The sequence below is a fragment of the Mobula hypostoma genome, chromosome 22 (assembly GCF_963921235.1).
Source record: "Mobula hypostoma chromosome 22, sMobHyp1.1, whole genome shotgun sequence".
Lineage (NCBI taxonomy): Eukaryota > Metazoa > Chordata > Chondrichthyes > Myliobatiformes > Myliobatidae > Mobula > Mobula hypostoma.
The window spans coordinates 60006012-60023393 of NC_086118.1; the positions used below are offsets into that span (position 1 = coordinate 60006012).

Sequence of the window (17382 nt, forward strand, 5' to 3'; positions counted from 1 at the left end):
CGCTGGGAAACCTGACTGAAACCCTTCACCTCGGTGAGGGGCGAGAGTGACAAAGGGCTCGGAAGTGACGGTGATCTAGTTCTTGACAAGTTCTCCTTTATCTTGCCTCCCAGAAAACATCAAGCTTCAAAACGCGAGCCGGAAACAGTCAGTGTCCAGAAGTTTGAAGCATCTCTTCCATTCCTCAATCAAGTTCGTGAAGACATTAAAAAGGTGCCTCGTCTGATGATCCAGGATCAATGTGAAGAAGCCAATGCTGGGTATCACCCCTCACCCCACACTCATCTCACTGTCCCCATCCCTACAGCACATCCCTAACCCACCCCTTGTCCCTACCCCCACCCCTTGTCCCCAAACTCACCCCCGTCCCCACACTCATCCCTCACCCCACACTCACCCCTCATCCCCACACACACCCCATCTTTGACACACACAGACCATCTCTCTCTCTCACACACACCCCATCTCTGAGACACGCACAGACCATCTCTGACACACTCACCCCATGTCTGACAGACACACACACACACCCCGCTCTCTGAGACACACACACACATTTACCATCTCTGAGACATATACATACCCCTCTCTGACACACACACACACACACACACACACACACACACACACACACACACACACACCCACCCCATCTCTGAGACCACATCCCTGACTCCCACCTGCACCTTCATAGCAAGTTGAGGGCCATGGGATCTAAGGCAAGTTGCTAGTTGTTACTGTGAGAAAGGGGTGGTGGTGGAGGGCTGGTTTGAGTGGGAATCTGTGACCAGTGATGTACTTCAGTCAGTTGCCTGACCACGGGCGGTGAGTTTGAGGTGCGGAATGGTCAAGCACCGCCTTACTGTTGGATGATCTTGTTTGCTTTTTATTTCTAAGAGGCGTTTACATTGCTGCCATCTTCTACCACGAGGACCATGTGCTGGTAACTACTGAGGATCAGATCCCAATTGTGGAGGTTGATAATGTCCAATCCAGCTCCCTGACGCAGGAGTTTCTCTGGTTCACTAAGGTATCCACTGTGTACGAGGGAGAGTGGGGCCTCGTGGACCTTCAGTCTGTGTGATGAACAGAGCTGTGGGAAACTGGCACAGGGGAATTTGTCGTGATCAGCTTGGAGGGGCTGAATAGCCACTCCTCCTCCTTGTGCTGATGAGTGTGAGGCATCAGCCAGCACAGTTCCATGTTAGGGACCAGGGATGCACCGAAGATCTTCTTAAACAGGAACTTACTGCAATTCCTGAACATGAGTATACAAGACCACAGGGGGAGCAGTGTCTAGTTGGTCCCTCAAAGCTGTCCGCCATCACCATTCACTCTGAGCTGCGTGGGTGCACAGCAGCGCAGTAACAGAAATGCTCCCACACACATAGCCTTTGTTGCTGCGCAACTTGAACCTTCTTTTACATAACGTCAATATAATTTTTAAATTATGCCAATATTAATTTTGAAATCTGTTTTAATGTTGAACTATCCTGTAATTATGTTAATGAATATAATACATAAACCTTCTAAACAATAAATGTACCACGGTCTTTACTTTGAAACATTTTAGAGCTTCAGTGTATTTGCATGGTCAGTTTCAAAGTACAACACTTACAAATTGTAACAATAAATACAGAATGGAAGTCAGTAGCTCATTGTTAATAAACCGCCAGCTTGCTGAATGCTGAATACTGACGCCATCTAGTCGAAACATTTTACCTTTGCTGTTGTGCCTGTCAGTTGTTTTGACTGCTTGACATTGTTTACTCGTGTTGTGAGTTGTGGTTTGTGTTTGATGCAAATATTAGGCCGTGTAAAAATTCCTGCTCACTGGTTAGTCCGCGCAGCTGTAGAAAAATGAGAGGGAATGTTGCCCACCACTTGAGCTTCACCTCCTCTCCTGTATCACTTCCCCACCTCCGCCAGTTTCCTGATATTTCAAACATCTCTCTCCCTTCTCTTCAGACCCTCCAATCCTGCACAGTCCTCCCAGGATAGTGATAGTGAGGTTTATGTCCTGTTCAGAAATCTGACAGAAGAGAAGGAACTGTTCCTAAAACATCGAGTGTGTCTGACGGATGACCTAACTAGGGCTGTGGACAGAGCTGTACCTCGTCCTTGATGACGTAACGAGAAGAGGCCCTGTCCTCGATGGTGAGGGTCCTTACTGACAGCTGCCTTCTTGAGGCATTGTCTTTTTATGGTGTCCTTGATGGTCGTGAGGCTGGTTTCTGTGATGGAGCTAGTCTCAGTGGTATAAGGAAAGAGACTGGTGGCCAGAGCATTGTGTGGAGCACAGTTTCCACAGCTCACATTCCCTTGTTAAATCCCCACCCATCCTCCTTGACCCTTCCTGTCACCTCCTCAGGCCAATGGCCAGTCAATGAGCTGAAACATGGCTGCTTCCCTCAGTACACACCCGGTGAATTCAGCACTTGCCATCTGAATTATGATCATCATTCCCTGAATGTTCTCCCCCCAAAGACAACTTCCCCGCCCAGTGTCCAGTGTACCTGGGGTGGAGAACGTACATAAGGACATTTCAGAGACTCTTGGACAGACACATGGATGACAGAAAGTTGGGGGTTATGCAGGAGGGAGGAGTTAGATTGATTTTGGAGTAGGTTGAAAACTCGGCACATTATGGGCCAAAGGCTTATAATGTGCTGTACTGTTCTATTTCCTAAGCGGTGGAGGGTGTGCAGGGATTTGTGGAAAACATTATGCCACCTGCCACGGAATTGGGGCCCTGAAATCAGTGCCGTGTACAAACCCGCTACTCCAGGAGCCGCTTCAGCACTGACGGGTTGTTTCTTTCAGCTGTCCTGTGCGTGGGAAGAGGTTGAGTGGTTACGGCAGAATCTATCAGTGTCTACATCCTCCTCCACAATGCTGCAGGCACGTCGCAGGATACTAACCGCAGCAGCTCAGCTACAGGTGAGGGGGGTGTGGCTCAGCTGTCCCGATACCTCCACACTGACAGCCCACCTGTATTGGGATGGTGCGGAGGGAGCTTCACTCTGTGTCCGACCCCGGGAGTGTGTGATGGGACGGGGTAGAGGGAGCTTCATTCTGTCTCTGACCCCGGGAGTGTGTGATGGGACGGCGTAGAGGGAGCTTCATTCTGTCTCTGACCCCGGGAGTGTGTGATGGGACGGTGATGAGGGAGATTCACTCTGTGTCTGACCCCGGGAGTGTGTGATGGGACGGCGTAGAGGGAGCTTCATTCTGTCTCTGACCCCGGGAATGTGTGATGGGACGGTGATGAGGGAGATTCACTCTGTGTCTGACCCCAGGAGTGTGTGATGGGACAGTGATGAGGGAGATTCACTCTGTGTCTGACCCCGGGAGTGTGTGATGGGACAGTGTGGAGGGAGATTCACTCTGTGTCTGACCCCGGGAGTGTGTGATGGGACGGTGATGAGGGAGATTCACTCTGTGTCTGACCCCAGGAGTGTGTGATGGGACGGTGAGGAGGGAGATTCACTCTGTGTCTGACCCCGGGAGTGTGTGATGGGACGGGGTAGAGGGAGCTTCATTCTGTCTCTGACCCCGGGAATGTGTGATGGGACGGTGATGAGGGAGATTCACTCTGTGTCTGATCCCGGGAGTGTGTGATGGGACAGTGTGGAGGGAGTTTCACTCTGTGTCTGATCCCGGGAGTGTGTGATGGGACGGTAATGAGGGAGATTCACCCTGTGTCTGATCCCGGGAATGTGTGATGGGACGGTGTGGAGAGAACTTCATTCTGTGTCTGACCCCGGAAGTGTGTGATGGGATGGTGTGGAGGGAGATTCACTCTGTGTCTGACCCCGGGAGTATGTGATGGGACAGTGTGAAGGGAGATTCTCTCTGTGTCTGACCCCGGGAGTGTGTGATGGAATGGTGTGGAGGGAGGTTCACTCTGTGTCTGGCCCCGGGACTGTGTGATGGGACGGTGTAGAGGGGGTTCTCTCTGTGTCCGACCCCGGGAGTGTGAAGGGACAGTGTGAAGGGAGATTCACTCTGAGTCTGACCCCGGGAGTGTGTGATGGGATGGTGTGAAGGGAGATTCTCTCTGTGTCTGACCCCGGGAGTGTGTGATGGGACGGTGATGAGGGAGATTCTCTCTGTGTCTGGCCCCGGGAGTGTGTGATGGGATGGTGTGGAGGGAGATTCACTCTGTGTCTGACCCCGGCAGTGTGTAATGGGACGGTGATGAGGGAGATTCACTCTGTGTCTGACCCCGGGAGTGTGTGATGGGATGGTGATGAGGAAGATTCACTCTGTGTCTGACCCCGGGAATGTGTGATGGGATGGTGTGGAGGGAATTTCACTCTGTATCTGACCCCGGGAGTATGTGATGGGACAGTGTGAAGGGATATTCTCTCTGTGTCTGACCCCGGGAGTGTGTGATGGGACGGTGATGAGGAAGATTCACTCTGTGTCTGACCCCGGGAGTGTGTGATGGAATGGTGTGGAGGGAGGTTCACTCTGTGTTTGGCCCCGGGACTGTGTGATGGGACAGTGTAGAGGGGGTTCTCTCTGTGTCCGACCCCGGGAGTGTGAAGGGACAGTGTGAAGGGAGATTCACTCTGAGTCTGACCCCGGGAGTGTGTGATGGAATGGTGTGGAGGGAGGTTCACTCTGTGTCTGGCCCCGGGACTGTGTGATGGGACGGTGTAGAGGGGGTTCTCTCTGTGTCCGACCCCGGGAGTGTGAAGGGACAGTGTGAAGGGAGATTCACTCTGAGTCTGACCCCGGGAGTGTGTGATGGGACAGTGCGGAGGGAGCTTCACTCTGAGTCTGACCCCGGGAGTGTGTGATGGGATGGTGTGAAGGGAGATTCTCTCTGTGTCTGACCCCGGGACGGTGTAGAGGGAGATTCTCTCTGTGTCTGACCCCGGGAGTGTGTGATGAGATGGTGTAGAGGGAGATTCTCTCTGTGTCTGACCCCGGGAGTGTGTGATGGGACGGTGATGAGGGAGATTCTCTCTGTGTCTGACCCCGGGAGTGTGTGATGGGATGGTGTGGAGGGAGATTCACTCTGTGTCTGACCCCAGGAGTGTGTGATGGGATGGTGTGGAGGGAGATTCACTCTGTGTCTGACCCCGGGAGTGTGTAATGGGATGGTGATGAGGGAGATTCACTCTGTGTCTGACCCCGGCAGTGTGTGATGGGACGGTGATGAGGGAGATTCTCTCTGTGTCTGACCCCGGGAGTGTGTGATGGGACGGTGATGAGGGAGATTCACTCTGTGTCTGACCCCGGGAGTGTGTGATGGGACGGTGATGAGGAAGATTCACTCTGTGTCTGACCCCGGGAGTGTGTGATGGGACGGTGATGAGGGAGATTCTCTCTGTGTCTGACCCCGGGAGTGTGTGATGGGATGGTGTGGAGGGAGATTCACTCTGTGTCTGACCCCAGGAGTGTGTGATGGGATGGTGTGGAGGGAGATTCACTCTGTGTCTGACCCCGGGAGTGTGTAATGGGATGGTGATCAGGGAGATTCACTTTGTGTCTGACCCCGGCAGTGTGTGATGGGACGGTGATGAGGGAGATTCACTCTGTGTCTGACCCCGGGAGTGTGTGATGGGATGGTGATGAGGAAGATTCACTCTGTGTCTGACCCCGGGAGTGTGTGATGGGATGGTGTGGAGGGAATTTCACTCTGTATCTGACCCCGGGAGTATGTGATGGGACAGTGTGAAGGGAGATTCTCTCTGTGTCTGACCCCGGGAGTGTGTGATGGGACGGTGATGAGGGAGATTCTCTCTGTGTCTGACCCCGGGAGTGTGTGATGGGATGGTGTGGAGGGAGATTCACTCTGTGTCTGACCCCAGGAGTGTGTGATGGGATGGTGTGGAGGGAGATTCACTCTGTGTCTGACCCCGGGAGTGTGTAATGGGATGGTGATGAGGGAGATTCACTCTGTGTCTGACCCCGGCAGTGTGTGATGGGACGGTGATGAGGGAGATTCACTCTGTGTCTGACCCCGGGAGTGTGTGATGGGACGGTGATGAGGGAGATTCACTCTGTGTCTGACCCCGGGAGTGTGTGATGGGACGGTGATGAGGAAGATTCACTCTGTGTCTGACCCCGGGAGTGTGTGATGGGACGGTGATGAGGGAGATTCTCTCTGTGTCTGACCCCGGGAGTGTGTGATGGGATGGTGTGGAGGGAGATTCACTCTGTGTCTGACCCCAGGAGTGTGTGATGGGAGGGTGTGGAGGGAGATTCACTCTGTGTCTGACCCCGGGAGTGTGTAATGGGATGGTGATCAGGGAGATTCACTTTGTGTCTGACCCCGGCAGTGTGTGATGGGACGGTGATGAGGGAGATTCACTCTGTGTCTGACCCCGGGAGTGTGTGATGGGATGGTGATGAGGAAGATTCACTCTGTGTCTGACCCCGGGAGTGTGTGATGGGATGGTGTGGAGGGAATTTCACTCTGTATCTGACCCCGGGAGTATGTGATGGGACAGTGTGAAGGGATATTCTCTCTGTGTCTGACCCCGGGAGTGTGTGATGGGATGGTGTGGAGGGAGATTCACTCTGTGTCTGACCCCGGCAGTGTGTGATGGGACGGTGATGAGGGAGATTCACTCTGTGTCTGACCCCGGGAGTGTGTGATGGGACGGTGATGAGGAAGATTCACTCTGTGTCTGACCCCGGGAGTGTGTGATGGGATGGTGATGAGGGAGATTCACTCTGTGTCTGACCCCGGGAGTGTGTGATGGGACGGTGATGAGGGAGATTCACTCTGTGTCTGACCCCGGGAGTGTGTGATGGGACAGTGAAAAGGGAGATTCACTCTGTGTCTGACCCCGGGAGTGTGTGATGGGACAGTGTGAAGGGATATTCACTCTGTGTCTGACGGATGATGTTACTAGGGCTGTGGGAAGATGGACAGACCTGTGTGGTGAGAACTATCACAGTGATCTGATTGTGTGATGCATCTCCCCTACAGACATTACTGGGCATGCAGGACCTTGGCAGAGTGTACTTCCAGCCCCTGAAGGACCGACATGGCAATGCGCTGCTGGTGACAGTGAAGGAGCTGAGCGCTCAGAGCTCGTGGGCCGGCAGCCGCTGGACCCCCTTCTGCAGGGTTCAGAACCACAGGAAGTCAGTGTCAAGTCCAGAACAACCAACTGTGCTGGACATGTTGCTTATCACCATGCAGGTGTGTGCTGAGCTCGGCAGCCCCAGGGGACGGACCGGGCTGTGATCGGCTGCCCCGGGGGGTGGGGTGGGGGAAGGACCGGGCTGAGCTCGGGGGGAGTGGGGGGGAAGGACCGGGCTGAGCTCGGCCGCCCCAGGGGACGGACCGGGCTGTGATCAGCTGCCCCGGGGGGGGGGGGGGTGGGGGAAGGACCGGGCTCAGCTCGGGGGGAGGGGGGGAAGGACCGGGCTGTGATCGGCCGCCCCAGGGGACGGACCGGGCTGTGATCGGCTGCCCCGGGGGTGGGGGGGGGGTGGGGGAAGGACCGGGCTGTGATCGGCTGCCCCGGGGGGTGTGGACGGGGAAGGACCGGGCTGAGCTCGGGGGGAGGGGGGGGGAGGACCGGGCGGTGCTCGGCTGCCCCGGGGGACGAACCGGGCTGTGATCAGCTGCCCCGGGGGGGGGGTGGGGTGGGGGAAGGACCGGGCTGTGATCGGCTGCCCCGGGGGGAGGTGGGGTGGGGGAAGGACCGGGCTGAGCTCGGTGGGCGGGGGGGGGGGAGGACCGGGCTCAGCTCGGGGGGAGGGGGGGAAGGACCGGGCTGTGATCGGCCGCCCCAGGAGACGGACCGGGCTGTGATCGGCTGCCCCGGGGGGGGGGTGGGGTGGGGGAAGGACCGGGCTGAGCTCGGGGGGGTGGAGGGGGGGAAGGACCAGGACGAGCTCGGCCGCCCCGGGAGGGGGGCGGGGGGGGGAGGACCGGGCTGTGCTCGGCTGCCCCGGGGGGAAGAGCTGGGCATTCTCTGACTCCAGCCTATGTAGGTACCATTGTCAGGGAGACCCAGTCTGGTCACTGAGATCGCTGTTCCGACCCTGGCCTGGTCTGTGCTGCCACTGAAGGGGGTCCAGAGCAGGTGTGAAAGGATTAATTTATGACGAGTGTTTGATGGCTCTGGGCCTGTATTTGTTGGAGTTTCGGAGAATGAGGGCGATCGCACTGAAATCTATCAAATAATGAAAGCAACAAACATCAAAGTTGCTGGTGAACGCAGCAGGCCAGGCAGCATCTCTAGGAAGAGGTACAGTCGACGTTTCAGGCCGAGACCTAGATAGAGTGGATGTCGAGGGGATTACTAATTTTTTGGTTCTGTGATTTAATTTCGTCCCGAGCTGCTCAAATTTCCTTAGCAGAACCTTATTCCTCCTTCTTCCCACATGAACCAGGACGACTGGACCGTTCCCCTCCCACTGCAGGTCAGGTGAGATGTTCCAACCGGACACCAGGCAGTTGTTACATCTCAGAGAAGTTTGGATGGTTATGTGGAGAAGAGGGGTTTGGAGGGCTTTAGACTGGGTGGTCCAGGTAGAAAATGGGTCCAGCATGCTCTGGACAGGCTGAAGGGCTGTTTCTGTGACTCAGTCTCCAGTACGCTGACACTGTTCACTGTCTGTGCAGGATATCTTGTCCTATCAAAAGTGGAGCGAGCAGCGGCTGAGTCCCGGGCTGTACCTGGGCTACCTGAAGGTGAGCAGTTCTGTGGACCAGATCAAGGTGTTGGTGCCATCCACACTACCGAACGTCCTGTGCCATGTGAAGGTGCGACAAAACAGTAATGTGTCCAGGTGAGTTCATCTTCCCACCCGGAGACTCCCGGAAATTCAGTGCACTCTCTTCTGTGGAGATCTCCCGTCCCTGCTCGTCGGAGATGTGGAGAGATGTTTTCTCTCAGAAACTCTGATGCTGTGAGTCATCTCCATCACCGAACGGGTGCAGAGGGTCAGGGATAGGGGATATCATCTGGAACAGTGAACGAATGTCGGGGCAAAACAGCCAGCTATTGTGTCCGATCACTCAATGAGCTCCACACAGCATAACGGTATTGTCTGCATTCCATCACAGTCACTCCTACCCCCACCTCACCCCGACCTGAATAGTCAGCCCCATCCCAGACGTGTCACAGTCACCCCGACCCAGTCAACCCACACCCCTCCCCGACCCCACCCTGTCACAGTCACCCCCCTCCCCCACTCCACCCAGTCAACCCTCCCCCTCCCCACCCTGCCACAGTCACCCCTCCCCTCCCCCACTCCACCCTGTCAACCCTCCCCCTCCCCCACCCCCACTCGCCAGCGGAACGGGAAGGGCAATGGAGGGTGCGATAGGCCGTGGAGTGGGATGAGGAGGGACTCAGTGGGTGAAGGAGGAGGGGTGGGAAACATGGCGGAGAGCTGGATGAGGGGCTGTGGGTGGCTGTGAAGAGCGGATGGGACTGTGACTGACGTCTGTTCCTCATGGTAGGGAGGAGTGGCAGAGCCTGAGGGACATGTCGAGGCACAGAGAACCCAGCTGCCCAGACTCCTCGCCCGCAGCCAGGCCTCAGTGCCCACTCTTTGTGTCTGAGCTGCAGGCTGCAGTGAGAGAACTACTCAGGCACCTCAACCTGCCACTGCACCAGGTACAGAATCCCCGCCACACGCTGATCACAGCCACAACACACCCTGCACACTATCTGTGACACCGGCACACCCCTCACTGTCACACTGACACACCCCTCACTGTGACACTGACACACCCCTCACTGTGACACTAACACACTGACACACCCGTCACTGTGACACCGACACACCCCTCACTGTGACTCAGACACACTGACACACCCCTCACTGTCACACTGACACACTGACACACCCGTCACTGTGACACCGACACACCCCTCACTGTGACACTGACACACTGACACACCCGTCACTGTCACACTGACACACCCCTCACTGTGACACTGACACACCCGTCACTGTGACACCGACACACCCGTCACTGTGACACCGACACACCCCTCACTGTGACTCAGACACACTGACACACCCGTCACTGTCACACTGACACACCCCTCACTGTGACACCGACACACCCCTCACTGTGACACTGACACACTGACACACCCGTCACTGTCACACTGACACACCCCTCACTGTGACACTGACACACCCCTCACTGTGACACTGACACACTGACACACCCGTCACTGTCACACTGACACACCCCTCACTGTGACACTGACACACTGACACACCCGTCACTGTGACTCAGACACACTGACACACCCCTCACTGTCACACTGACACACTGACACACCCCTCACTGTGACACCGACACACCGACACACCCCTCACTGTGACACCGACACACCGACACACCCCTCACTGTGACACTGACACACCCCTCACTGTGACACCGACACATCCCTCACTGTGACTCAGACACACCCCACACTGTGACTCAGACACACCCCTCACTGTGACACTGTCACACTGACACACCCCTCACTGTGACTCAGACACACCGACACATCCCTCACTGTGATACTGTCACACTGACACACCCCTCACTGTGACTCAGACACACCGACACACCCCTCACTGTGACACCGACACACCGACACACCCCTCACTGTGACACCGACACACCGACACACCCCTCACTGTGACACTGACACACCCCTCACTGTGACACCGACACATCCCTCACTGTGACTCAGACACACCCCACACTGTGACTCAGACACACCCCTCACTGTGACACTGTCACACTGACACACCCCTCACTGTGACTCAGACACACCGACACATCCCTCACTGTGATACTGTCACACTGACACACCCCTCACTGTGACTCAGACACACCGACACACCCCTCACTGTGACACCGACACACCGACACACCCCTCACTGTGACACTGACACACTGACACACCCCTCACTGTGACACTGACACACCCCTCACTGTGACACCGACACATCCCTCACTGTGACACTGACACACCCCTCACTGTGACACTGACACACCCCTCACTGTGACACCGACACATCCCTCACTGTGACTCAGACACACCCCACACTGTGACACCGACACATCCCTCACTGTGACTCAGACACACCGACACATCCCTCACTGTGATACTGTCACACTGACACACCCCTCACTGTGACTCAGACACACCGACACACCCCTCACTGTGACACCGACACACCCCTCACTGTGACACCGACACACCCCTCACTGTGACACTGACACACTGACACACCCCTCACTGTGACACCGACACACCCCTCACTGTGACACCGACACATCCCTCACTGTGACTCAGACACACCCCACACTGTGACTCAGACACACCCCACACTGTGACACTGACACACCCCTCACTGTGACACCGACACACTGACACACCCCTCACTGAGACACTGACACACCGACACACCCCTCACTGTGACTCAGACACACCGACACACCCCTCACTGAGACACTGTCACACTGACACACCCCTCACTGTGACACTGACACACTGACACACCCCTCACTGTGACTCAGACACACCGACACATCCCTCACTGTGATACTGTCACACTGACACACCCCTCACTGTGACTCAGACACACTGACACACCCCTCACTGAGACACTGACACACCCCTCACTGACACTGACACACTGACACACCCCTCACTGTGATACTGACACACCCCTCACTGTGACTCAGACACACCGACACACCCCTCACTGAGACACTGACACACTGACACACCCCTCACTGTCACACTGACACACCCCTCACTGAGACACTGACACATCCCTCACTGAGACACTGACACACCCCTCACTGTGATACTGACACACCCCTCACTGTGACTCAGACACACTGACACACCCCTCACTGTCACACTGACACACCCCTCACTGTGACACCGACACACTGACACACCCCTCACTGTGACTCAGACACACTGACACACCCCTCACTGTGACTCAGACACACTGACACACCCCTCACTGTCACACTGACACACCCCTCACTGTGACTCAGACACACTGACACACCCCTCACTGTGACTCAGACACACTGACACACCCCTCACTGAGACACTGACACACCGACACATCCCTCACTGAGACACTGTCACACTGACACACCCCTCACTGAGACACTGACACACCCCTCACTGAGACACTGACACACCCCTCACTGTGACACTGACACACCCCTCACTGACACACTGACACACCCCTCACTGTGACACTGACACACCCCTCACTGACACACTGACACACCCCTCACTGTGACTCAGACACACCGACACACCCCTCACTGACACACTGACACACCCCTCACTGACACACTGACACACCCCTCACTGTGACTCAGACACACCGACACACCCCTCACTGTGATACTGACACACCCCTCACTGTGACACCGACACACCCCTCACTGTCACACTGACACACCCCACACTGTGACACCGACACACCCCTCACTGTGACTCAGACACACCGACACACCCCTCACTGTGATACTGACACACCCCTCACTGTGACACCGACACACCCCTCACTGTGATACTGACACACTGACACACCCCTCACTGTGACACCGACACACCCCTCACTGTGACTCAGACACACTGACACACCCCTCACTGTGACTCAGACACACTGACACACCCCTCACTGAGACACTGACACACCGACACATCCCTCACTGAGACACTGTCACACTGACACACCCCTCACTGAGACACTGACACACCCCTCACTGTGACTCAGACACACCGACACACCCCTCACTGTGATACTGACACACCCCTCACTGTGACACCGACACACCCCTCACTGTCACACTGACACACCCCACACTGTGACACCGACACACCCCTCACTGTGACTCAGACACACCGACACACCCCTCACTGTGATACTGACACACCCCTCACTGTGACACCGACACACCCCTCACTGTCACACTGACACACCCCACACTGTGACACCGACACACCGACACACCCCACACTGAGACACTGTCACACTGACACACCCCTCACTGTCACACTGACACACCCCTCACTGTGACACCGACACACCCCTCACTGTGACTCAGACACACCCCTCACTGTGACACCGACACACCGACACACCCCACACTGAGACACTGTCACACTGACACACCCCTCACTGAGACACTGACACACTGACACACCCCTCACTGAGACACTGACACACCCCTCACTGTGACACCGACACACCGACACACCCCACACTGTGACTCAAACACACCGACACACCCCTCACTGAGACACTGTCACACTGACACACCCCTCACTGAGACACTGACACACCGACACACACCTCACTGTGACACTGACACACCCCTCACTGTGACACTGACACACCGACACACCCCTCACTGTGACTCAGACACACCGACACACCCCTCACTGTGACACCGACACACCCCTCACTGTGACACCGACACACCCCTCACTGTGACACCGACACACCGACACACCCCACACTGAGACACTGTCACACTGACACACCCCTCACTGAGACACTGACACACCCCTCACTGTGACTCAGACACACCGACACACCCCACACTGTGACTCAAACACACCGACACACCCCTCACTGAGACACTGTCACACTGACACACCCCTCACTGAGACACTGACACACCGACACACCCCTCACTGTGACACTGACACACCCCTCACTGTGACACTGACACACTGACACACCCCTCACTGTGACTCAGACACACCGACACACCCCTCACTGAGACACTGACACACCCCTCACTGTGACTCAGACACACCGACACATCCCTCACTGAGACACTGACACACTGACACACCCCTCACTGTCACACTGACACATCCCTCACTGAGACACTGACACACCCCTCACTGTGACTCAGACACACCGACACATCCCTCACTGAGACACTGACACACTGACACACCCCTCACTGTCACACTGACACACCCCTCACTGAGACACTGACACACCCCTCACTGTGATACTGACACACCCCACACTGTGACTCAGACACACTGACACACCCCTCACTGAGACACTGACACACCCCTCACTGTGACACTGACACACTGACACACCCCTCACTGTCACACTGACACACCCCTCACTGTGACTCAGACACACTGACACATCCCTCACTGAGACACTGACACACTGACACACCCCTCACTGTCACACTGACACACCCCTCACTGTCACACTGACACACCCCTCACTGTGACACCGACACACCCCTCACTGAGACACTGTCACACTGACACACCCCTCACTGTGACACCGACACACCCCTCACTGTGACTCAGACACACTGACACACCCCTCACTGAGACACTGTCACACTGACACATCCCTCACTGAGACACTGACACACCGACACACCCCTCACTGTGACACTGACACACCCCTCACTGTGACACCAACACACCGACACACCCCTCACTGAGACACTGACACACCCCTCACTGTGACTCAGACACACCGACACACCCCTCACTGTGACACTGTCACACTGACACACCCCTCACTGTGACACCAACACACCGACACACCCCTCACTGAGACACTGACACACCGACACACCCCTCACTGTGATACTGACACACCCCTCACTGTGACACCGACACACCGACACACCCCTCACTGTGATACTGACACACTGACACACCCCTCACTGTGACACTGACACACCCCTCACTGTGACACTGACACACCGACACACCCCTCACTGTGACACTGACACACTGACACACCCCTCACTGTGACACTGAAACACCCCTCACTGTGACACCGACACACCCCACACTGTGACACAGACACACCGACACACCCCTCACTGTGACACTGACACACTGACACACCCCTCACTGAGACACTGAAACACCCCTCACTGTGATACCGACACACCCCTCACTGTGACACTGACACACCCCTCACTGTGATACCGACACACCGACACACCCCTCACTGTGACACTGACACACCGACACACCCCTCACTGTGACACCGACACACCCCTCACTGTGACTCTGACACACCGACACACCCCTCTCTGTGACAATGACACACTCCTCACCGTGACACTGACTCACTCCTCACTGTGACATTGACACACCCCTCACTGTGACACCGACACACCGACACACCCCTCACTGAGACACTGACACACTGACACACCCCTCACTGTGACTCAGACACACCGACACACCCCTCACTGTGACACTGACACACCCCTCACTGTGACACTGACACACCCCTCACTGTGACACCGACACATCCCTCACTGTGACTCAGACACACCCCACACTGTGACTCAGACACACCGACACATCCCACACTGTGACACTGACACACCCCTCACTGAGACACTGAAACACCCCTCACTGTGACACCGACACACCCCACACTGTGACTCAGACACACCCCTCACTGTGACTCAGACACACCCCACACTGTGACTCAGACACACCGACACACCCCTCACTGTGACTCAGACACACCGACACATCCCTCACTGAGACACTGACACACTGACACACCCCTCACTGTCACACTGACACACCCCTCACTGAGACACTGACACATCCCTCACTGAGACACTGACACACCCCTCACTGTGATACTGACACACCCCACACTGTGACTCAGACACACTGACACACCCCTCACTGTGACTCAGACACACTGACACACCCCTCACTGAGACACTGACACACCCCTCACTGTGACTCAGACACACCGACACACCCCTCACTGTGATACTGACACACCCCTCACTGTGACACCGACACACCGACACACCCCTCACTGTGATACTGACACACTGACACACCCCTCACTGTGACACTGACACACCCCTCACTGTGACACTGACACACCCCTCACTGTGACACTGACACACCGACACACCCCTCACTGTGACACTGACACACTGACACACCCCTCACTGTGACACTGAAACACCCCTCACTGTGACACCGACACACCCCTCACTGTGACACTGACACACCGACACACCCCTCACTGTGACACTGACACACTGACACACCCCTCACTGAGACACTGAAACACCCCTCACTGTGATACCGACACACCCCTCACTGTGACACTGACACACCCCTCACTGTGATACCGACACACCGACACACCCCTCACTGTGACACTGACACACCGACACACCCCTCACTGTGACACCGACACACCCCTCACTGTGACTCTGACACACCGACACACCCCTCTCTGTGACAATGACACACTCCTCACCGTGACACTGACTCACTCCTCACTGTGACATTGACACACCCCTCACTGTGACACCGACACACCGACACACCCCTCACTGAGACACTGACACACTGACACACCCCTCACTGTGACTCAGACACACCGACACATCCCTCACTGTGATACTGTCACACTGACACACCCCTCACTGTGACTCAGACACACCGACACACCCCTCACTGTGACACCGACACACCGACACACCCCTCACTGTGACACTGACACACCCCTCACTGTGACACCGACACATCCCTCACTGTGACTCAGACACACCCCACACTGTGACTCAGACACACCGACACATCCCACACTGTGACACTGACACACCCCTCACTGAGACACTGAAACACCCCTCACTGTGACACCGACACACCCCACACTGTGACTCAGACACACCCCTCACTGTGACTCAGACACACCCCACACTGTGACTCAGACACACCGACACACCCCTCACTGTGACTCAGACACACCGACACATCCCTCACTGAGACACTGACACACTGACACACCCCTCACTGTCACACTGACACACCCCTCACTGAGACACTGACACATCCCTCACTGAGACACTGACACACCCCTCACTGTGATACTGACACACCCCACACTGTGACTCAGACACACTGACACACCCCTCACTGTGACTCAGACACACTGACACACCCCTCACTGAGACACTGACACACCCCACACTGTGACTCAAACACACCGACACACCCCTCACTGAGACACTGTCACACTGACACACCCCTCACTGAGACACTGACACACCCCTCACTGTGACTCAGACACACCGACACACCCCTCACTGAGACACTGTCACACTGACACACCCCTCACTGAGACACTGACACACCCCTCACTGTGACACTGTCACACTGACACACCCCTCACTGTGACTCAGACACACCGACACACCCCTCACTGTGACACCGACACACCCCTCACTGTGACACTGACACACTGACACACCACTCACTGTGACTCAGACACACTGACACACCCCTCACTGTGACACTGACACACCGACACACCACTCACTGTGACTCAGACACACTGACACACCCCTCACTGTGA

At 56.0% G+C, this 17382-nt stretch overlaps 1 protein-coding gene across 3 annotated transcripts in view; it reads left to right on the forward strand.

Annotated features, from left to right (window-relative positions):
- The window catches only part of ankfn1 (ankyrin repeat and fibronectin type III domain containing 1), a 77228-nt gene that overhangs the window by 39171 nt on the left and 20675 nt on the right, over positions 1–17382 (forward strand). For all 3 annotated transcript variants that reach the window (XM_063030880.1, XM_063030881.1, XM_063030882.1), the window contains exons 8-13: positions 114–213; positions 898–1030; positions 2824–2940; positions 6953–7168; positions 8603–8769; positions 9446–9602. In XM_063030880.1, the coding sequence (XP_062886950.1) occupies positions 114–213; positions 898–1030; positions 2824–2940; positions 6953–7168; positions 8603–8769; positions 9446–9602 (890 nt within the window). The remainder of the gene's footprint in view (positions 1–113; positions 214–897; positions 1031–2823; positions 2941–6952; positions 7169–8602; positions 8770–9445; positions 9603–17382) is intronic.